At 38.8% G+C, this 23,076-nt stretch overlaps 1 protein-coding gene across 20 annotated transcripts in view; it reads left to right on the top strand.

The window, feature by feature from the left end:
- Nucleotides 1-20,725, top strand: part of Pam (peptidylglycine alpha-amidating monooxygenase) — a 274,763-nt gene extending 254,038 nt beyond the window's left edge. For 7 of the 20 annotated variants that reach the window (XM_011247939.3, XM_006529243.4, XM_030252162.1 and 4 more), the window contains 8 exons: nucleotides 907-1,117; nucleotides 1,336-1,536; nucleotides 3,738-3,853; nucleotides 7,300-7,408; nucleotides 10,308-10,361; nucleotides 15,776-15,979; nucleotides 18,824-18,880; nucleotides 19,828-20,725. In XM_011247939.3, coding sequence (XP_011246241.1) covers nucleotides 907-1,117; nucleotides 1,336-1,536; nucleotides 3,738-3,853; nucleotides 7,300-7,408; nucleotides 10,308-10,361; nucleotides 15,776-15,979; nucleotides 18,824-18,880; nucleotides 19,828-20,006 — 1,131 coding nt within the window. In that variant the 3' untranslated portion in view covers nucleotides 20,007-20,725. The remainder of the gene's footprint in view (nucleotides 1-906; nucleotides 1,118-1,335; nucleotides 1,537-3,737; nucleotides 3,854-7,299; nucleotides 7,409-10,307; nucleotides 10,362-15,775; nucleotides 15,980-18,823; nucleotides 18,881-19,827) is intronic. The other 13 variants (XM_030252185.1, XM_011247937.3, XM_030252190.1 and 10 more) reach the window with 10 other exon arrangements.
- The last annotated feature ends 2,351 nt before the right edge of the window (nucleotides 20,726-23,076 follow it).

The following is a 23,076-nucleotide window of genomic DNA, read 5'->3' as shown; positions in this document are numbered from 1 at the left end:
GAGGAATTAGGATTCTGATAGAAGAATTTAGGAGGCATTCATGTTCAGCCTAAATCAATCTTCACTTGAGCATTTTGGTTTTTTTGAGCTGTGCATGTGTAACATGGTATTAAGTCTCTCTTCTCCCTTGGGCTCACAGGATGCTAACAGCCCCGTGTGTATCTTCCCTGTAATATCTGTAGAGCCCTTCCCACTTCCTCTTCCCTTTCCATGTGGCCCATTATTTCCTTTGTCATTAGATCTTATTTATTTTTTCCTTCCTTTCTTTTTTTATTCTTGCTTATGGTTGATGATTTCTTTCCTGAACCTCCTGAATTTTCTATAAATTAAAGGAAAGTCTGTATTAAGTATTTAAGAAAAATCAAACATTTGTCCTTTCCAAAAGATACTGTATTTCAATCACAGAACTGTGTAATGGCTTCACACCCACGTAAGATAAGCTTGTTAAATGTTATAATGATGATGTGGAGCTAATAGAAATAGGAATGAAAAAGCCGGAGCTCCAAAGACTTAGACGTGAGTCATTAACATGTTCTCTAGAGCAACTTCAAACACATTCTGTGAACACCGATGCCTCGTATGCTGTTGTGATCAGTGTCAGGTTGGCTGAAGAAGACAAAATGGAGGTAGAGATAAATAGTTTCCTATTCGCTATTTATTAACTAGATGGCTTTGGGAAAATAACTTAATTTCCATATGTCTAACTGTGAAACGAGAATTAGACTGGATCATCTTGGGAGTACTGTCTAATTTTAAAAGCATCTTCCTTTGAATAAGAAGAATATGTCTTCCCATACTCTCACTGCTTGTTCAAATCTTCTTTCTCGTGTGTGTGTGGGGGGGGGGGGTGTGAAAGATAATTATGACAGTAGGTAAAGCTTTTGTTGTTGGGCTTTTTTTTTTAAGGTGTTCAAATTGGAACCACGTAGCAAAGAAGGCCCTCTCTTAGTTCTGGGAAGGAGCATGCAACCTGGCAGCGACCAAAATCATTTCTGCCAGCCCACTGATGTGGCGGTGGAGCCCAGTACTGGAGCTGTCTTCGTGTCAGATGGTTACTGCAACAGTCGGATCGTGCAGTTCTCACCAAGCGGGAAGTTCATCACTCAGTGGGGAGAAGGTACCCATCACTGCTCATGCTCTCCAACCGGAATTCTGTGTCAGTAGGACCAAAAAACAGACATGGGTTTGGTTGTCGTCATTTAAAATCTGTAATGTTTCTGTACGTCATGGATGTAAATGGTGTATTTTCATGAATTTGGAAATGTATAAAGCTGTTGCATCAGACTATGAAAGACCTTATGAATGGTGCAACTGTGGCTTTTCTTTGTCCTGTAGAGTCTTCTGGGAGCAGTCCTAAGCCAGGGCAGTTCAGTGTTCCTCACAGTTTGGCCCTTGTGCCTCACCTGAACCAGTTGTGTGTGGCCGATAGGGAAAATGGCCGGATCCAGTGTTTCAAGACTGACACCAAAGAATTTGTGAGAGAGATTAAGCATGCGTCATTTGGAAGGAATGTCTTTGCAATCTCATATATACCAGGTATTTCATTGTTATTGTGAGCTTTGTTATATCCTATTCTGCCCTTAGCAATTATTTTATTCAATGTACTTCTTAAATAACTTTTTTATTAGTCAGCACAAGATGCTTTATATATCAGACCTGAAATATCTTAAAACTATTACTGCATTGTAAATCACTTGAACTTAAATGCACTATTCCTTTTGCAGAAATAATGGACTCCCAAAGAAGTTACCAGCTGTTTGTATTGGGTTTTAAATATTCCCAAGCACTGATTCGTCTGTACTATAATCATCTGATCTAGTTATTAAATGATTAATAGTGTCTTCACACTATCAAAAGATGTTATATATCTAATAGAATCCCATTCAAATTACTTCTGTCTCATATTTCTTGAAAAAGTCCTGACTGTCATAGGATTGTGTTGCTGTGAAGAGACATTATGACTGACCATGGCAACTCTTAAAAAGGAAAACATTTCACTGGGGCTAACTTACACTTTAGAGGTTTATTCTATTATTTTCCTGGTGGGAAGCATGGCAGTATGCGGGCAGACATGGTGCTGGAGAGGTCGCTGAGCGTTCTATATCTGGATCCACAGGCATCAAGAAGAACAAAGTGACACTGGGCCTGGCTTGAGCATTTAAAACCTCAAAGCCCACCCCAGTGACACAATTCCTCCAACAAGTCTACACCTCCTAATAATGCCACACCCTATGAGCCTATGGCAGTCATTTCATTCACCACCACACTGGCCAACTGATTTAAAACAGAGAAAAATGTAAAATAACAGAGCTTGTATCTAAATGCCAGGAGAAACAACCAATAAAATCTTGATTTAACATTTTCATATAAACTGTAAAGGTTGTAAAAGTTTTCAAATGAAATTTGAAAAAAAATTCCACTCATAAAATAAAAAGTGCACAATTCACATGACAAAATAAATTACCATAATTTTTCTTTGAATATGTATTAAGGCAATTAATATTTTAAGTAAGAGTTTATACATATCTTGAAATAACTAGTTTTGTGTTATCAAACATTAACTTTAGTCCCCCCCTTTAATAGATACACCTCTTATTCAACTAGGGCATGAAATCAAAGAGCCGGGTGACTGGGTAAGGAACAAGTTTGTGTTCCCTGAGGAATATGCAAAAATAAATACATAAAGACCCTCATTAATGTCAAAAAGAGAGACATTCAAGTTAGCTTTACTTCACATTCAAAGAATTAATTTGTCAAGAAATTTCAGTTAGTAAAGAAGGTAATTAAATAGATATATTTTTAAAATCTGGAAAAAGAACTCAAGTTAGAAAGAGAATGTAAGTGAGAGCCAATGACTTCACAATATCCTGTAGCAATGGTTTATGCTCAGAATGGATTGTATTATGGGAAATATTTTAAGAATCTCTACAATCCTTTTTAAAGAGATGAAAATATGTTGACCATAGGTTTAGCACTACATGTACTTTTTAGGCTTTGCAATGCTTAGGCCCAAACATAGAACCTGTGCATGCCAGGCAAACACTCTACCATTGAACTATACTCTCAGCCTCTTCTATTCTTTAATGTGTTCTTTGAAAATTCAGTATGCAGACCTCTGAATTATTTAAGACATCACCATTTCTGTTATTTCACTATATACAAAGAAATGTAGTTTTACTGCAAAGTGTGTTCATGAGAAGGGGCTTAGATTTTTGCTGTAACAGTTTGTCTTTAGCTTTCTGAAATTTATATCTCATGTTACAAGAGTTGTCTAAAATCAGATTATTTTTTCTGTACTGCAATTCCCTTAACTTCTTTGTATTCTCCTCCTACTCTTGCTTTAGCCAGATAGACATTACATGGTTTTCAAAACATGATCAGATGCTCTGAACTCATTGGCTTTGATAACTTAAATTTTCCCCATTCCTACTGAGGATCCCTGTTATATCTAAGCCTAAATGCCAGTATACATGTACATCAGTAACTGTGTGTCCTGATGTCTTATGGCTTCCTACCTGGAGCAGGCACTCCAGCTTCTTATTTTCTTATATACAGAGGTTGATAATCTAATCTGTTTGGCCCAGATCTGATAACTCACTACTAAGAATTTTTCATTGTTGGCAAATATAGGGACCAGGTTTGACCCTAACTATATTGCTTAAGTATATGATGTGCTTCTATTTCAACACCAATATTAATCCATAGTTTAAAGAAAGACTATGCCTTTTTTCCCACAGGTTTCCTCTTTGCAGTAAATGGGAAGCCTTACTTTGGAGACCAAGAACCCGTGCAAGGATTTGTGATGAACTTTTCCAGTGGGGAAATTATAGATGTTTTCAAACCAGTTCGCAAGGTATTTATATGCACTGCCTACCTGAGTTTTTATAAGACATTTAAAATAAGAATATCAATATTTAATTTTTTAAACATAGAAGATGGACAACTTTCTTAGCTGAGTGGACAGTCATATCTTGTTAATATGTTTACTTAAAATAAATGTCCTTGTCTTTCCCTAAATGTCCGTATTTCCAGATGAACACTAGCCTGTACAGTTCTAATTTTGTAGTATATTTGGTATATGATGGCAAGCTTAAACTGACTGTACATAGCAAGTCAATATAGATATGCTGATTGGCAGATGATAGATGGACAGACAGATATTTTTCCTAGTTTTATTCAAGTAGTGAAGAAATCACATTATAAATGTATTGTAGTTCTCTTTAGCACAAGTAGGAAGCTTGTTTTTTGTTATTGGTAGTACAATTTTTTTTTTTAAATACCAAGAATGGAGCACAGTGCTTTGTAGAATCTGTTCAGATTCTAAAGCCTTGGCTAGGTGAGTGGTTAAAGGCTCCACAGTAATTTGCCACTGTATATTGTAACAGTACTTTTTACACACGCAGTGACCACAGCTAAGCATTCCATGGGCATTTGTCTTCCCACTGTATTGTATATGCGGAATAATTGTCAGGGTGATCGCAATACTCACAAACACTGCAGGCAGTGCCAGGGGTCCGTCATCTGTAGAAAACGCAGCCTGTTAAAATGCTTAGGCAAGGGCTGTTTCTCCAAATATAGAAGGGTTTATTGGGTTTACTTAGGTCAAAATGTAACTATCACAAGTCATTGAACAAAGAATGTCTTGTTATCATAATTCTTAAGTTGCCTGTTAGGATAACAAGATGAGAAAAAAAGAACTATAAAATGTCACAGAATTTAGAAATCTGTCTGTAAGAAGATGGACAGTTTGGATTCTATCAAAGTTAACTGTCGGTTTTATACTAGACCTTAAGGATAAAATTATGCACAAGATAGGACACAGTCTCCTCCTTAGTCCACCTTTGTTAGAAAAGGTTACGGAATCTGAAACAAAGTGAGGTAACATGAACTAAAGATTTCATCTCGGGTTCTCTTCTTGTGGGTCTCTGTTTATAGATTGCAAGCATGAGTTTTTCAGAAGATATTTTATCTGAAAAGCAATGTGCAACACATTGAAATTATTGCATCTTTTAGAAGGAAGTCATTACATTAAGGGTACATATTTTACCTGCAGTGTTTTGAATTCTCATTGATTATCCCATCTTTAGAGCTATTCTTCTGTGAGCTAACTTCCTCATACTTATTGATTAAGAAAAAAAAAAAAAAAAACTACTACTGTTCTTTCCGGTTTACAGTTTGTCTTATGCTTGGCTCTCTTATTCTTTTAGTGATAGTGTACTGTATCAAGTATGTTATTAACTTTTAATTGAATTGTATATCTACACATCAAAACTGAGCAATAAGCGAAAGACTTCCACTCGTAATATGAGTAGGTCTGAATTAGAATTTCACAGCGCGTTGTTCCCAAACATCAACAGTCACCATATTCATGAGGAGTAAGGCACAGTGTGCGCGTCAGGACATGGAACCTGAAGAAAGTCCATGCTGAGGCAAAAATTTGTTCTTACTTTCAGAAAACAATTTATAATATCACCCCACAAACACAGGAGATGTATTCTAGATTGATTCTGTAAAATGAAACAGGCTTATAGATCTCTCAGAATTTCTACTTACTAAGTTCCTCATTATAAAGATTCAAAATCTGGGTAAAAGAAATGATGTTGTTATGATTCAAGTCGAAGGTCAAAGGTAAAGTTTTACACTGCCTTTTCTGTGGTCATATTCTGTTGCTTCTTCCCTCACATCATGTGACTCTTTCTTTTCTACTACAGCAGTCTTTAGAAATGTTTACATCTGAATGCTTGTTCCCACTTAATGTTAGCATAAGGGTACTAAGGCAATAAGACTGATAAAGATGGTTTCGTTCTTCTATGTGAACACACAGGTAACAACACCACTTGCTGAAAATACTCTTTTCTCATGTGTGTATTTTGGGCATCTTTGTTTAAAAAATGAGGTGGCAGTGATGGTGTAAACTTAAGTCTGGGTCTTCCGTTCTATAGTCTTTCTTTTCAGTGAACAGTACTGAAGGAAGAGGCATGGGACTGCTCAAGGTGCCCAGAAAAATGAGGGTTAGATGATCAGCAATAATATTTATGGCCCCACCTATAAGGCTTAGGGAATACTGCTGAAGAGGAAGTAGAAAGAGCTAGAGGATAGGGAGAAGGGCTAGGGAATGCATCTGCTGGGCATGAAATGGCTATTCCAGTCATGAGCCCAATGCAACTGTACTTGTCTACATAGACGCTACTGGAGAACCAGCCCGACCTCAGTACTTAAGAGCAGTGTCTGCTTCTGCAGAGGTCCTATGTTCATTTCTCAGCATCCACATTGATGGCTCACAACCACTGTAACCCCCCCCTCCAAGGACACAGTGCCCTTTCTTGGCCTCCTTGGACACTGTGCTCACATGCATATACCTACACCCAGACATAGACATATAACAGCAATTCTAATATAATAAAAACTTACTCTTAAAAAGCAGAATAGAGCCAGGCAGTGGTGGCACATGCCTTTAATCCCAGCACTTGGGAGGCAGAGACAGGCGGGTTTCCGAGTTCGAGGCCAGCCTGGTCTACAGAGTGAGTTCCAGGACAGCCAGGACTACACAGAAAAACCCTGTCTTGGGGAAGAAAAAAAAAGCAGAGCAGAATGGACCTGTTTACAGCTAACCATAGATGGAGAAGCTTCATCTCCTTCATCTCCACTGTTGGTTCCTAACTGCTGACCTAGTGGCTACTGATGAATTGTGGGAAACCAGGCATTACTACTGTCAATTACATAAGCACTCGTGAGTCAGCCACGCTCCAGTGGAGAGTTCAAACTCTACATGGGTAGCCCTGGGTAAACTGATTGGGTCTCAAAACTAAAGCAGATAAATATGGTAAATATGGAAAGGGGACTTTAGGGTAGGAGAGAGGGTTAAAGGGGGTGGGAGGAACATGAGCAGAGCTTTGGGGCAAGAGGAGCCTGAATGTGTAGGATCCCTGTATGAATATGTCTGAGGAGACATTCAATAGTCAGTTTTTTAAAACAGGAGAAATATGAAAGAAAAAGTAAACACAAATAAGTCACAAAGTACCAAATCCAACTGCCCTGAAAAAAAAAACAACTTATGAATTTCCAGTTTTTAAAAGAATCTCAAGTCAGTGGTTATAGGTCCCCATTGCTTTGCTCAGTGTCTAGAACTGTGCCCCACAGAGTCAGGATGCAATGAACAGCTGCCGTTGGCTGGAGTTGCTTTGGTGGGAATTAAGGTCACTTTCGTTTGAGTCACATGCTATGTCTAATTTTTCTGTCATTCTGTAATAGATGTAAGTACAGCCTCATCCCAATAACAAATGCCTTTGCATTTGGCAGCACTTTGACATGCCTCATGATATTGTGGCTTCTGAAGATGGGACTGTGTACATTGGCGACGCACACACAAACACCGTGTGGAAGTTCACCCTCACTGAAAGCAGGCTGGGTTTGTTTTTCATTTGTTCATTTTTATAGTACTTCTGACTGTAATTTCCATCTGTTTTATTGTTTAAAATGGGAAACAAAAACATTTGCTTTTGAATAGGAAACAGGGATATAAGGGGTTTGGGTTTGGGGTTCAGCACGTGTCTGGCATCTTCAGCTTTCTATTCCTTGTACTACAAAGGACGAGAAATGAAGAGCGATGAGAGGAGGAGGAGGAGGAAGGGATGGGGTCCTTATTTGGTATCCAATTCAGGGATTCAATAAGGTTTGAAATGTGGAGAGAGAGGGGTTTTGTTTTTTGGTTTGTTTTTTTTTTTTTTGTTTTGGTTTGGTTTTTTCTTTTTTCATTTTCCTGGCAGTCATTGCCTTGTTTCCAGAGACACTCCACAGGAAATTTTTGATGTGTGAAGTAATGTCTGTTACATTAAAAGCCAGTGTTAATTCCAGCTTGGTTACAGAAGGAAGAGACAGCTTTGACAAAGCAGAGGTTGGCTTGTTGCCACGAGCTATCACCCCATGTGGCTCTCTGTAGCACTGAGCTTCAAGGGACAACAGCATCCTTCCCTGACACTTAGGGCTCAGCTTTCCTCCAGATACTGAGTTGCTGTATTTTTATTTAACTCAGAACATAAAGAACACATTTGCTCCATCAGAACCTAGCCAGTTAGTGTAAAATTGTTAGGTTTTAGAGTTGGGGGTGGGGAAGGAGAGTCAAGGGAACACTGGAATAGCTTACTTCCTGTTAGGTCTATAGAGCTGTTTCAAGGGGACATTGAGCTGGATTATTGAGAAGTAAGGCATCTGTTAGAAAAGTTATTAACGTCACAGATAGACAGAGGAGAGGAATTGTGTGACAGAGATGCTATGAGAGTTCAGGATGAAGCACCAGAGATAGACAGAATGGTGTGGTCTCAGAAGAAGAAGCAGAGCTCTTGAGGCAGAAGTGGGATCTGTTCTTATGGCTCCCTAGAGAAGGGTGAGGTTTCACAACAGAAGTCCCTCAGCCGCGCTCTCTGAATCCCAGGCAAGAGATAGAGAAAAGGGTTGGGAGCAAGTTAGATGGCCAAGATCCATTTTAATGTTAACTTACTTCACAAATGAGAAAGGGCCCCAGGATGTCTGATAGCCAGGGGATCATTGTGTCTCAGCAGGGTACCCGATAGTATCTGGCAGAGGAAATTGCTGCAGATATTGTGGCCTGAGCTGGATGCTGGCGCTGTATTTTTGCAAGAATGTTCGAATTCTTTCATTTCAATGTGCACATCATTAAAACTATGCTAGCATAGTCCCTGGTTTCAAGCTATAAATCAAAACATTCTTTATCTGAAGTTCAGTGAACGTTTACTTGGCCAAAAATATCCAATATCCAGAAATGCTTTTTAAGTATTTTGGAGTCTAAGCAACAGGAGATAGTTGTAATTAGTAAAGGATTTGGGGATGATAGATTTGTGGTATCTAAAGCTGCAGCAAATAGTTTTATTAGGTAAAGAGTTAATAAGGACATGAAAACTTGATTAATAAATTATGTCAATAACAGCATAAATTCACGTCCTAACAAGAAAAGGAAACAAATTGTTAGAAGAAAAGTAAAATTAAGACTATGAACTTCAATCAAATATAATGTACATTTTACGTCTCAATTTGGCCAATGCTGTATTCAGTAACTTTTGAGCTTTGAATTAATTAATCTTTGAGTGACTTTTAGTATTCTGAGATAAGAACCCAATTAGCATAGTGCACATAGATTCAACCATTTGGTGTCTTGGCAGATGTGACAAAACTGTTCATCAGGAAAAACCATATTCTGCTCACGATTTCAGAGGGTTCAATCCTTGATTGTTTACAAAGAAAGTCACAGCAGCAGTGTCATGTGGTACAAGGGAGCTTATGACCAAGAAGCAGAAAAGGGGGATAGAAGGACATGGGCCACATGAAAGCACAGCCCTGTGTCTTCCAAGGCCCTGCCACCTATTTCTCACACTCCAATAGAGCTAGTGTATCAGTTCCACACTGGAAATAACACAGGATTAAGTCAAAGTCTCCCGATCTCAGGCCCTCAGGAAGTATCCACACACACACTCTCAGTCCTGCTTTACAGCTCCTGGAGGGACTTCTTAATCCAGTGAGGACTGTGAGGGACCTGCAGCCTATGCTACCCCAGAAGTTATTCACCTTTCCAGAAAAATAAAGAAACAACCTTCACTCTAAGATGTTGTCCAGGTGCAAACAACGTTAGCAAGGGAGTGGTAAAACCACTGAACTGAATCATTCCATTCCTTAGGTAGAAAGGTCTGTGGGGATCAAACTGCCAAGGCTATCTCTCAGGGAGGGAGCTCTGAGAGAAGCAAAATGGTGGAAAAGCAAGTGGATTGTATCTGAGAGTCAGCAGAGGGCCTCTGACTGGCACCGGCTGTTTAGATTAAGTGGGAATTGGATGCTTTTGTCCTAAATAATTGACCTTTGAGAACAGACTGCCTGTGGAATGCTGAATTAAGTGTCTGTTTACCCAGTAACAATCCTGTTTACCAGGTCTGAGCCCTCTATTTAGGACATTGTCACCAGCACTGCCATCTGGGAGGGGTGAGAGGGAATGGGAGAGTGGGGGCCTTGCAAACAGAATTTTGTCACCAGCTCTGCCATTTGGACCTAATAAACAGAGCTACCTGATATTTCAGAAACAATGTAATATTATGAATCCCCCCCAAAAAACCCTATTCTGAATAAGTTATTAAAAATATTACCTCAACTACACTAAGAAGGTTTTATAGAGGATTCATGGACTTGACCTCTAGTTAGACTTCGGAAATTTATGTAACTGACTAAAACTGGTATCAAGGTTAAGTTTTTAATGTTCTTTTAGAGGATTCTGATTCTTCTCTCTTCTTATTGTGCTGTTACAGAAGTGGAGCATCGATCAGTTAAAAAGGCTGGCATTGAGGTCCCGGAAATCAAAGGTTGGTCAGAGTCCTCTCTCAACTGTGAAACCAAAAGCTATCTAGTTGGATTATTTTGGGCTCTTGATTGCAGGTTAAAAATTATCAAGCTAAAAATATATAATGTGGTAAGTCGTTGCTCCCTGCTTTTTGCAGAGCTCTTAAGCCTGCACGCCGCCACTTCTTTGTATGTTGAAGGAAATAGTTCTAAGGGCCTCTGATCATTGCTGATTCTCACTTATGGAGGAGGACTTAAGAAATCTATAATGAGCAAGAGAGATATGCAGAAAGGAAAAGATTCAGCTAGTTGTATTGGGAAGTATTTTTGACTTTTTGTAAGGTAGAAAGAAAAAAAAGGATTTTTGGTATGCTAGAAAAGCCGGCGTGAACTCTCATGTACACAAGTGAAAAACCTTAGTGGGTAACTTCTATTTGATAGGAAACATTAGCATGCCCACCAACTCGTGACGTAGTACCTCAGAGCCAACAAGATTGACTGGGGCCTTTGTAAACAGCAATGTAGTAAACCTGAGAGAAATGACAAGACACCTGACCTCAGGGAAATCACTGCACACATCTCCATGGCCCCATCCATATTGACACACAGTATCTGAAATGAGTTTAGCTCCCGGTGAGTGGCTCCTATTCCCATTCAGAATCTCTGACTAGTCACTTTTCCCAAGAGCCACTTTGAGTTTGTACTTTTTCGACAATGTAGGCTTTTGACTGGTGTTTGTTGTTGGACACGCCATGCTTTAAGTCACAAATCAATTCCATTCTTCAGATTGAACCCCCAGGTGAAGAGGTTCAGACCGAAGTCCAAGCATCTTTGTTTTCTTACTCACTTGTTTTCTTGCTCAAGAAAGTAGTTTGTAAAGATGTGTGAAGAAGCCACAAGCAAAAGGAAGTTGACATAGGCAGAAAGGAAAGTTAGCAGCAGGCTCAGCTCAGCATTGTGAGAGCTAACATTGTAGCAAAAATAAATGGCACTGTTTGGCATTTGTAGAGATTCTACCTAAGGGACAAATACTGAGTGGTATTCCTGTTACTCAAATACAGACACAAGTCTTAAATCATCAATGCGATTCGCCTGGCAGTGGTGGCACATGCCTTTAATTTCAGCACTTGGGAGGCAGAGGCAGGTGGATTTCTGAGTTCAAGGCCACCCTGGTCTACAGAGTGAGTTCCAGGACAGCCAGTGCTATACAGAGAAACCCTGTCTCCAAAAAAGAAAAAAGAAAAAAAAAATCATTGCGATTTACATAGTATTATTGATGTTAGGTTTAATCCTCAAATAAAGAGATAATTTATAAGAGATATTGCTGCTAATAACAGCTATTATTGGATCACTCTACATGGACAATACAAAAATTATCAAATGAAATCATTATATTAGCAATGTGATATACATCTTATATCTGAGGAAACAAGGATAGATATTACTAAGGAGACAATACATGTTTAAGTCAAGTTTTAAAGGCAAGTTTGTTTGATATCAAATCCTGTGCTCTTGATCAGTGCATCAATCCAAGAATTTACAAGTTAGGAATGATCTGCAGTGTATGTTGAAATCTCTAGAATTTTCTATTTTCATCTGTTTCTGTTATAATATGTTCTACCAGAACAATCTTGATGGTAATATACTAGTTATCATGTTGAGAACGTGCCCGATTATCCTGACCTCTGACCTCACCTTGGCTGCTGGATGAAAAGAAAACAATTAATCCATTTAGATGGAAAGCATCCCTGTCGTATGGCAGAACCCAGAAGTTGAAATAATAAATTTTACTAAAACGTCTGCCTTGAAAGTCCAGCTTTCCTAGTCAGGAATATCCCAACTCAAATGGACATACTCTGTTCCCAACACCCAAATAATTCTCATCCTTTTATAAGATTATATGTGTATTATAAAAGGAATATAGATCATGCTGGATCTCTAGAGACTATTGCTTATCAAAATCATGATGCTAACCTTTATAACAAAGGCCAAAGCAGATTCATAGTTGGCAGCATGGGTGTTTATTAATTTTATAACTCTAAAAATGAGCTACTTTTGATGATACTTCTCACCATGAGTGTTCATATAATTGACCAATTATCACAAGGTTGCAGAACCAACATTTCAAAGAAGTTTCAGAAATAAGTGAACTGGGAAGGGTTTTAAATTTCAAATAGAGTCACTAGGAATAAAATGCATAGCTCACTGTCCCTGCACCAGGTGAAGGTGACAATCATGATCAGTCTCCAAGTAGAGAGAAAGAAAAACAAAGAAAGCTGTCAAGTGCTCCGAGCCTCTTGGGCCTTATTGAGGGAAGCCTTTGGAAGGAGCTGAGAGGGCGAAAGTGGACTGTGCACGAGAATGAAGCTCCCGCATGCTGGATATAGCTCTCTTGTTTTCTGAAGTTACATGCTAATGCATTTTCTAAAATCTTCATCCTTCAGTCGTATCTGTTATGAGCTAGGTAACAGTTGTTGTATTACTCCATTAAGAATGTACCTCTCTTCCTGTTCATTATTCCAACTGCTTTTATTAAAGAAGAAAGTCTGCAATGTGGGTGCCAGGGTGTGGGGAAGATTTCATGTCTCTAAACACACACTGTGACTTTAGGTCTACACACACACACATACACACACACACACACACACACACACACACACACACACACGCATTAACACACATGCAAACATGCATACACACAGCTACATGTATGACATTAGTTATAGAACTGAAAGAGTCAGTTTGATATTCATAGAAAGTAGATGACACAGCAATGAACTTGCTAAGTTACATGCCACCTTAGACATTTTTGGCTTCCACGGTTCTGGTATTTTGGATGTTATCTACTGAAAATATATGATTATTCTAACATTTGGAATAAACCAAAATGTGTTTAAGATTTAAAAGGTTTTTTTAAAGGTACTTTTAAAATTTTGTTTTGCAAAGGCAAAATAAATAGAGAAATAAAATAATAGAGATATACAAATACTATGTGATTGCCCCCCACAAAGGAGTACAGATAACTCCCCCTTTAAGAAGCATTGCTTTGGAGAAGAAGAAAAAAATACTTACCGTTCGGCTTATAATACCATGTTTATTTCTGTACAGCAAGAGATGTTATGAGAGCTGCTGATTTTATAAGACTCTGAGGCACTGATATTCTAGGGAGGCTGCATGTGGCATCTTAAGCGCTAAGAGAGCATCGTGTTCTGTTCCCCTGTATCTCCAGAAACTCAGGCACAGGCTAATTTTAGAGTCTTTATACTTCTTCACACCTGTTCACCAGGGATGCTCCAAAATATGGAAACATGTAATAAAGAAATTTCAGATAAAGAGTAAAGTGATATAATGTGGATTGCGCATTATTTGAATGGGATTCCCAGGCTCTTCTGTGGTGTTGTGTTGGATTTTTCATTTTACCTACACAGTCCCCTCGGAACAGCAATATTGCTTTTCTTCCTAAGACTCTGAGACATTTTAAAACAAACCTCTTCAGAAAAAATAGAACCTTTTTAGGACTTAAAAATATTTCAGTTTATTCCAAATGTTAGGATGATCAAGAATTTTTAGTAGATTATATCCAAAATACCAGAACTGTGGAAGCCAAGAATGTCTCAAGTGGGGTGTAACTTAGCAAGTTCAATTGCTGTGTCTCATCTGCTCTCATTGAATGCTAGGCTGATTCAGTCTGTAACAAACATCATCTGTTTAATATAGCTCAGCCTTGGCTCTGCCTCATCCATGGTACACGGTGCAGATTGGCATAAACATCGTAGCAAAAGCAGGAAGTAACCAATAGAAAAGACTGGCAAATAATCCTGCTAGTGTATACAGCTTTCAAATAGAAGCAGGCCTTTCTTGTAAAGGCAATACACACATTCTTGAATACCAGGATACAAATATGTCTCATGATATTTAACCCCATGATTCCATTTTTGCAACTTTTTTCCTGTTTAAATATGGAACAAGTTTAGATATAAAATAATTGTGTATATATTTTCTGTGGTAACAAAGGAGATGGCAGAACAGTGGTCAGGTCCGTGAACCAATCCTTTCTCTTCCATCCTCCTTAAATTTTGAGAGCCAAGCAAGTGAACATGTGACGGTGTAGTCTCTGTTTTTGTGAAGTAGAGGGAACAAAGTGGAGACTTTAAGGCGGTCAGCAAAATGGTAACAGTAGCGCCTGCTCACGAGCTTTGTGTGTGGATTAAAGGAGAGCAAGGCCCAGTACAGTGCAAGTGCTCAGTGACTGTAGCTGACAGTGGAAAAGAAGACAGCTCAGAACACTGAAGCAGTAAGTGTCCATCCTCCGCGTGTTTATATCATAAACTCGATGTGAAGTGTCCTGGGGGATGTCAGAAACATGTATCCAGCAAGCGGTTAAACCATCTACATATACAGAACAGGAACCAATTTTCCCAATTGTGTTAAACAATCTATTCCTGCCAGTTTGTTGAGGGCTGGCGTTCTCTGCAGCATGCAGTGTATTTTGTATTGAAACAGAGAATCATAAAGTGAGGAATTCAGATTCTGGAAGCCTTGGAAAGCCTTTTAGCAAACAGGACTGTAACTTCTGGCTAAACTCTTAACTGTTGCACATTACAGTTTGCTATACCCAGATACCTACATGCTTCTTGGGAATGGCTCAAAGCCCAGACTCATTTGAAGTCAATGATTATTGCAGCCCCTGCAGTAGCTTCTATAGCTTCATCGGATCTCTTTCTCAATGGTGTATTAGGCCTGATATCTATCCAGCTCCTCTTATATTCATTACCAATAAAATGATATATATTGCACTTATACCTTGCTGAGATCCATATAAAAGAACACAAAGGGACTGTTGATTTTTGTCTTTGTCAGTCTAGAATTAATGTCTAACACTACATAGAGTACTAAAACTTCACAATACATAAAAGTGATTCAGAAACTAAAAGATATAATGAACCAAATACTTATTAAACACCTTCTTTGTGACCCACGTTTAAATCTAACAATATTATGAAGCAGATTAGACCACAGCTTTCCAAATGAGATTTTGTAATACCAAGATAACTAACTTGCCCAAAGTTATTCTGCTAGTACACCTGAGTTCAACCATGATTGACTCCAGAATGCTCACCAGCTCCTTTCTCTACACAATGAAGTGTGTGATCTTAACCTTGTAAATGTATCTTAAACTTGAAAAAATGCAAAATGATATCTATTTTATAGACTGAAGAGGGAAGTAGAGGTGTATCAAAGATTACCACTGGGAAGGTGAAAACTATATAGTAGTCACCATAACTGCTCTTGACGTCATAGACAACAACACGACCCCACATCCAGTGGTCTCAACAAGTTCTTGGAGAACCATTGTTGATTTGACTGGGCAGGGATGGGTGAGAGGGTTTGAAATATTTCAATCAATTGCATACTGTGAACTCTTCTTTCCCTGAAGAAGCCGAGGCAGTTGTTGAACCCAAAGTGAAGAACAAACCCACCTCCTCAGAATTGCAGAAGATGCAGGAGAAAAAGAAACTGATCAAAGATCCAGGCTCGGGAGTGCCTGTGGTTCTCATTACAACCCTTCTGGTTATCCCTGTGGTTGTCCTGCTGGCCATTGCCATGTTTATTCGATGGAAAAAATCAAGGGCCTTTGGAGGCAAGTAAAATGAGCCCCTTAAATTTGGAACCTGCCTTTGAAAGCATGTCTGGCCTAATTATCACTAGGAACCTCGTTGTGATTTATCTGTTTGGTTTGACTTAGATTGGTTTACATGTGCTCTGCCTTTTTATGATATTATTGTCTGTGTCTCAAAAGGTAATTATAATTACTATTGAATATAATGTATATCTGGAGCCTCTGAAATTTTTGTAGTTTGATTATATTATACCTTCTTCCATTGCCATTTAGCAGTGGCTTAAGCCCAAATAATATCACCATAAAAAAGCTGTGAGGTTGTAGGTCCACTATAAATTATCTTGCAGATCACAGAGAAGAACATACCCTGCTATTAGGAATGAGCCGGCACTCACAATACTTGGGTTGGGAATCTTGAGGCTGTGTTCTTTCCCCATCAGATTGACTCTAGCTTCTAGCTGCATGACGTTGGGCAAGTTACTTCATCTCTCTAAACCAGTTTCTTCATGGACAAAATGAGAGTAAAAGATGAGGTTGTGTAAAAATGAAGTAACGTAGTAATGGTCATTAAACATTTACCAGGTTTCTAGGACCTACTATGTACCGAATACCATTAGCGAGTATAAACAGTAATCTTGGCGATAGAGAAATAAAAAGAGAGGACCATTCTCAAGACTCTGCTTTATCCAGAATCCCCATGACCTAACAAACCACTTGTTTTTTGAATAGTCATAAGTTTGAACATTAGCCTTTCCTAACTGAGCAAGGCAGGGTCCAGTACCAAAGTCAATAGTTTTAAAAATAACCTTCATAGTATGAGACCTATTCAGGCTATTCAAGTAATTAATTGGTGCCATCTTTATATTGTACCTTTAAGTAGCAACCTCCAAGTCTTAAGGCAAATGTCTATAACTATATCTGGGAAGGAATCTGCGGGGCAGTGTGGGAGCTAACTTCAATCAGGAAATAAAATCTGGTCTTGATGGAGGTCCAGATAGCCAGGGCAGGGATTGGGGTACCCATGGGGAAAGCCTCGACACACAGAAAGACACTGAAACATAAACAGTTGAAAGCTCCACTTGATAAGTTATGAAAGTAATGATTCTTAGATTTTCCTTAACTTTTTTATTTACTTCAAATAAATCTTTGAAAACAATATAGTTAACTCCCCGCCCCCCAAAAAAAGACTATCTGAAACTATCATAAGTCTAAAGAAAAACAGAAAACAGCCAGGAAGTTAATTAGGCATAAGCTTTAAGAGAACAATCGTGTTAGATGTGGTATTTAATGGATGTGCTTAGGACAAATAGCAGTTCAAAAATAGCAGTTCTTCACACTAGCAGTTCAATACAATAACTGTTGAAAAACAAACAGAAAGAGATGAGTAGATGAAACTCAGAATGTAGGTGAGGCAGACAAGGTGATCTATAAAGCCATAAGAGGGGATGGTGCCCATGTACTGTAGTGAAAACTGTAACAGATGTTAGGAGGGCATAGAGCCTTGTGCACATGGCGGGGCTCTGGGATAGGAAACTCAAAAAAGGAGAGGAAGTGGCTTAGAGAGTCGGGAAGACGTGTTTGCCTGTTTGCTCTCAGAGACATGGAACTGTAGCATAAAGCTATGTGGGAAGGTAGCAACCTAGGTCAAGCCATAGGAAAGTGCCATTGTCCCTCCATGTTTTCTTTAGGGACATTGTAATTCTATGCAGTTCTGTTCCATTCCACCGAATGGTACATTAGCCTGTCACTATTTCTAAGATTTTTTGTTTTATTTTGTTTTGTTTTGTTCCCAATGGATTTTATCTAAGGTTTTTATTCAGAAACCCTCCTGAAGGATTTTCCTTGATCCCACACACCCTGGTTATGTATTCCACTGCTGTTCCACCCAGGCACCAAAGCGGGCACAGGGCACCCACGATTGGCCAAGGAATGCACTATGTCTTTGTGGAACTGAGTCTGATTTTTGGCTTTCTGACAGCTCTCCTCCTTTCCCTGCCTTGTTTTCTACCTGTCTGCTGCCACCTGCCTTTTAGCTCTCTTCATGAAGCTGCCCTGCACCCTAATGCTTCTCTGAGCAAACCAGGAGGCCAAGGCAAGCCATGTTGGAAGAGACATCCCAAGGGGACAGCGGGAGTCCTTTGGGAGCTCTGCATCCCCCATAAAAAGAAAAAAAAAAGATTTATCTTGGAGATGGGCGCCCCAGGGGAAGGAAGGACTGAGCTCACCTAGAGGTCATGGATATTGTTCAGGGTTTCCTGTCATTCCCATTCATTTAGGCTTGAGATGAGGAACAGCACATCCAAATCCAAAATAAGCCTGCCCACTGCTGTTAACAGGAGTAAGGCTTAACGCAGATATCCCTAAATGGTTGTAATAAAAGCTTCCAATTTTGGTATATATTATTTTGCTAACTTAATTCTATCCCAATAAAAATTGTTGATGTTAGCACAGTTTTACCATTTCATATAATATACCCCTTTATGTGTCACAGATATGGAGAGATGGATATGATCTCTCATTTCTTGGAGAAAAGAAAACTGAGGCTCAAGGAATGATAATATCAAAATTACAGTCTATAAGAGACACAGACAAGAGTTTACCCTTCTATACTTCTCAAGTTCCACAATTTTCAGCCATCTTTATGCTTCTCAGTAGCATATAGCCCTTTAATAAAAATTTGTAGTCACTTGTAAGTTCCCGATCTTATGTTAAATGTTGAGCCCTTGGATAGAGAAGGGTGAGAGGTGAGAGACACATTTAAAAATGGGTCGTCTTCTTTTTTCTTTCTTTCTTTCTTTCTTTCTTTTTTTTTTTTTTTTTTTTTTTTTTTTTTTTTTTTTTTTGTCTTTTTTGTTTCGTTTAAAGCAGATCATGACCGAAAGCTCGAGTCGAGTTCTGGAAGAGTACTGGGAAGACTCCGAGGTATGCCTGTGTCCTTTCAGAATCTCCATGTCTGGCTCAAAGTCCGCGAGCGCGTGTCTTGTAAAGAAGAACAATGTGAACTAACCAGTACCCCGGAGCTCTTGTCTCTAGCTGCATATGTATCAAAAGATGGCCTAGTCGGCCATCACTGGAAAGAGAGGTCCATTGGACACGCAAACTTTATATGCCCCAGTACAGGGGAACGCCAGGGCCAAAAAGGGGGAGTGGGTGGGTAGGGGAGTGGGGGGGGGGCGTGGGTATGGGGGACTTTTGGGATAGCATTGGAAATGTAAATGAGGAAAATACGTAATAAAAAATTTTTTAAAAAAGAAAGAAAGAAAGAAAGAATCAGGCACTGTTTCCTATTTTCTTCGTATTTTGCACTTAGCATCCTAGCAGAAATGCAGAGGGAAGACCCTGAAGTGAGGGCCTCGCTGCACATGCTCAGCCCTGTTTGTGTTTTCCATTTGCCACTCTGTATCATCTAGTGCACTCCATCCCCAGCCCCCACCCCTAGCTTTCCATCTGTTTGCTTTGTCTTTGGTAAACTTCCTGTGGCTGATAGTGTGGTCAGTGCTTGTCTATGACCTTTTCATAGAGTCATTGAAATGAAAAAAAGCAGCTCAGGGGTTGCGATTCAGGAGCGCTGTAGAGAGCCAGACTGTGAAAATGGATCTGAAGTATTTCCGCAGAAACATATTCCTGGGGAGCTTAGGATTTTATCATTTACTCTGATAAAGTCTGTTGAGTAGTATTCATCTGGTTCTGTAAGGGAAATCTCTTTGAATATCAGTCTAAAAACAACAAAACAAAACAAAACAAAAAACACTCTACCCTCTTCCATACCCAATTTCTGTCTCTGTTTAATGTTGAAATTTTACAAGGAAAAAGACTTTTTTGTGCAATTTTTAACTCTACTGTGGCATTCGATCTTTTTTTTTTTTCAGGAAAGGGAAGCAGCGGCTTAAATCTAGGAAATTTCTTTGCAAGCCGGAAAGGCTACAGCAGAAAAGGGTTCGACCGAGTGAGCACAGAGGGGAGTGACCAAGAGAAGGACGAAGATGATGGAAGTGAGTCTGAAGAGGAGTACTCGGCTCCGCTGCCCACTCCTGCACCTTCCTCCTGAACTCCAGCCTTCCTTCCGTGGAGCTCGAGTGAGGTTTACGGAGGTGCCCAGATTCCTTTCCCTTTAACGCGTGTAAAGTTCTGTGCATTTGATTGTAAACTGTACTCGTCCGTGTGGAACTGTACACACCTTAGTTACTTCATTTGGCTCCGTTGGCTTGTGTTTCTAGGTGAGGAGTTTCCTACCAGTTCACTCCAGTGCCATTGTCTTTATATGAACGTAGTGTAGAGAAGCTGCCCTCCTCTTCCATGGTAGCGCTCAAAGCCCTAATGGAAGTTTAGCTCATTTACATTTGGAGACCCTTTTGGTTTTTTGGTTTTGGTTTTGGTTTGGTTTTTTTTTTTTTTTTTTTTTTTTTTTTTTTGTGGATGTAAATAGCCCTATTCTCTGCTTGAACACAGTATTCTCCCAGTCCACACCCATTGCCAGTGTCTTTCTTTGGTGCCTTTCCTGTTCAGCATTCTCAGCCTGTGGCAGTAAAGAGAAACTTTGCTACACAACAAAAAGCTGCTAAATCTCCCTCTATTTTTTTAAAATCACTAACATTATATTGCAATGAGAGAAATTTTAAAAAGTCTCTATTTAAATTCTTTTTTTAAATTTCTCTTCAGTTGGTGTGTTTCCGGGATGTCTTATTTTTAGATGGTTACACTGTTAGAACACTATTTTTCAGAATCTGAATGTAATTTGTGTAATAAAGTGTTTTCAGAGCATTAGCAGTCAGAGTGTATTTTTGTGATTTTTTGCACACTTACAACATTTTATACACATCTTTTAATAATTACACAATTATCAGTGAGTAGAGCTAGTTCATTCTTTTCAACCAAGAGAAATGTTGTGAGTAAAATTTAGAAGACAATTTTATGGGACCAAGATAGATCGAGAACGATGGTAAGAATATTCTTACCTGAATAAAACCAGATTCTCTTAGAAACCTCATAAAATGTTTGACATATAGCACAATAAGTAGTAGAATTAGTTAATAGAGTAGGGGCCTATATCCCAGATGTCAAGAGCAAATGGGCCCATCAGCAGAACTTACTACTTACTGGCTGTTTTCCCTTAAAGAATTGCTTGACCCAGGGTCAAGGGTCCTTACCGTATAGAGAAGTTCTCACACTGACTACAGATTACTTTTTGAGAGTTTTTAAAATGATACATCAATGTAACTTAGTGAGAACCTGATAACTTCCATTTTTAAAGGTTTTGACTCTAGAACATTTTCATCAAAATGCCTACTTGTATTTCAGACATCTAATAATTAAAATATTAAGGAAAGAGACTTGCTAAAAGAAAATGTTATTGTTTCAAGTCTTACTCCTTCACAACCGGGGATCTGACGGGGAGTGTTTGTCCACTCCAACAAGGAGCTCACCATGAAGTTACAGCTTCACTTTTCCCATTCCTGTGTTTCCCCTGCAAAAGAAAAGGTCCAACTCTGACCATTCCTTTTTCTTTCCACCAAATTGGTAGTAAATACAAGAACAGTGTTTGGTTGGTTGTGAGCACGTTCAACTCCATCAATAACACTTGTTATTTCAACAGCTGAATTAGTTCCATACTTGGACTGCGTGTGATATGGGCTGGCTGGGATGCAGTCCAAGCTTGCAGACACAAGTTAGTCAGACTTATACCTACGATGTCTTATGCAGCCCATGATCTGACCATCAGCTCCAATTGCTATGCTTTTAAAATATGTCCATCTGATCCTGTCTGAGCGGTTTTATGATGAATTAATTGAAACAAAGAGATCAAAGTGCTAAAATACAAGGGAACACGAAAAAGAAAGTAGACTCATCAAAATAGAATAATCCTTACAAGCCTGTGTGACACCTGCTCGTGGAGGACGAATTTGACTCCAGATCTTCTAGTAGCTCATTAAACAATACTTGATTCCTTCCATCAAACATTTAGTTCTCTTAATATTAAGGTGAGGACAATTGGTCCCCAAGTGTCTTCAGAAGGTTAATGCCATGTACTGTAATTTGAATTCTTAAGTCAAAGACGTAGAGTTGATAAGTACATTTTGCAGATCTGTTACTGTATGTGTCTCTCAACAGAGACACATGGCATTAGAAGAAGGAAATCCCAGAAAACAAAATTTTTCTCAGACATTATAACACTGCACTACTTCACTACAAGAAGTCTGCCTCTGTGGGTTACATAAAGGTAGACTAGAAACAAATGGCCTGCATTGACTCCAGCAAGTCTTTCCACTGGGATTGTTCTTAGCTGAACTTTACTTACTGAGTCAATTAAAGATCGCTCTGCCTGAGACACGGGGGGAGCAGATCCCAGCCCTCAGCTGACATGGAATTTAAGAGCTCTATTACTCTCTCAGACATCCTTATTTACCATAGTTGCCCTTTAATGGACTACAGCTGGGGGTGTTCTTAAATTTCTGTAGATGAGTCTAATGTAAAGCAAGAGTTTAAACTCACTGCTATTAAGAATGACCATTTCTATCCACCAGTTACAATAAAGATTGGTATGTTTTCCCTCAATTATAGTTTATAGATGATTTGAAACAAAAGAGATCCTGAAATAATCTTTTAAAATTTATTCTTTGAAAACTTCATACATGTATATAATATATATTCATACATATATATAATTCTGGCCACAGCTCTGGGTGCCTTAATTTATTCCATGTGTAATACTGCATATTAAAATTGTATGATTGACTAATTAAGAAGCATAGGTAAACAGCTGTGCTTTTGTTTTTATTATAATTAGGTTGGTCAGAGAATATTATTTGAAGAGGTTAAATTAATGGCTTTCTCATTCACTGAGTTGGGACCAAATTACTCTATGCATAAAAGTCTTTTGTTCTTAGCTCCCTTCCTTTCTTTATTAAATCAGCATATTCTTTCCAATTTTCCCATGCATCCCTACACTTTAACCCAAATGTGATAAATGAAACATTTAAGATGATGACAATGAATGTCACAGACTTTGCATTAGTGTTTACTTGACAGTCCTCTAAACTGCAAATCAATGCTGCTGTGTCCTATAGCAATATTTAAACATCAGGCTTGCTGAGACCAGGAATACTTATTTCAAAATACTA

This window comes from Mus musculus, chromosome 1 (assembly GCF_000001635.26).
Source record: "Mus musculus strain C57BL/6J chromosome 1, GRCm38.p6 C57BL/6J".
Lineage (NCBI taxonomy): Eukaryota > Metazoa > Chordata > Mammalia > Rodentia > Muridae > Mus > Mus musculus.
The sequence above is the reverse complement of the archived record's forward strand: the minus strand, read 5'-3'. Positions and strand labels throughout refer to the sequence as shown.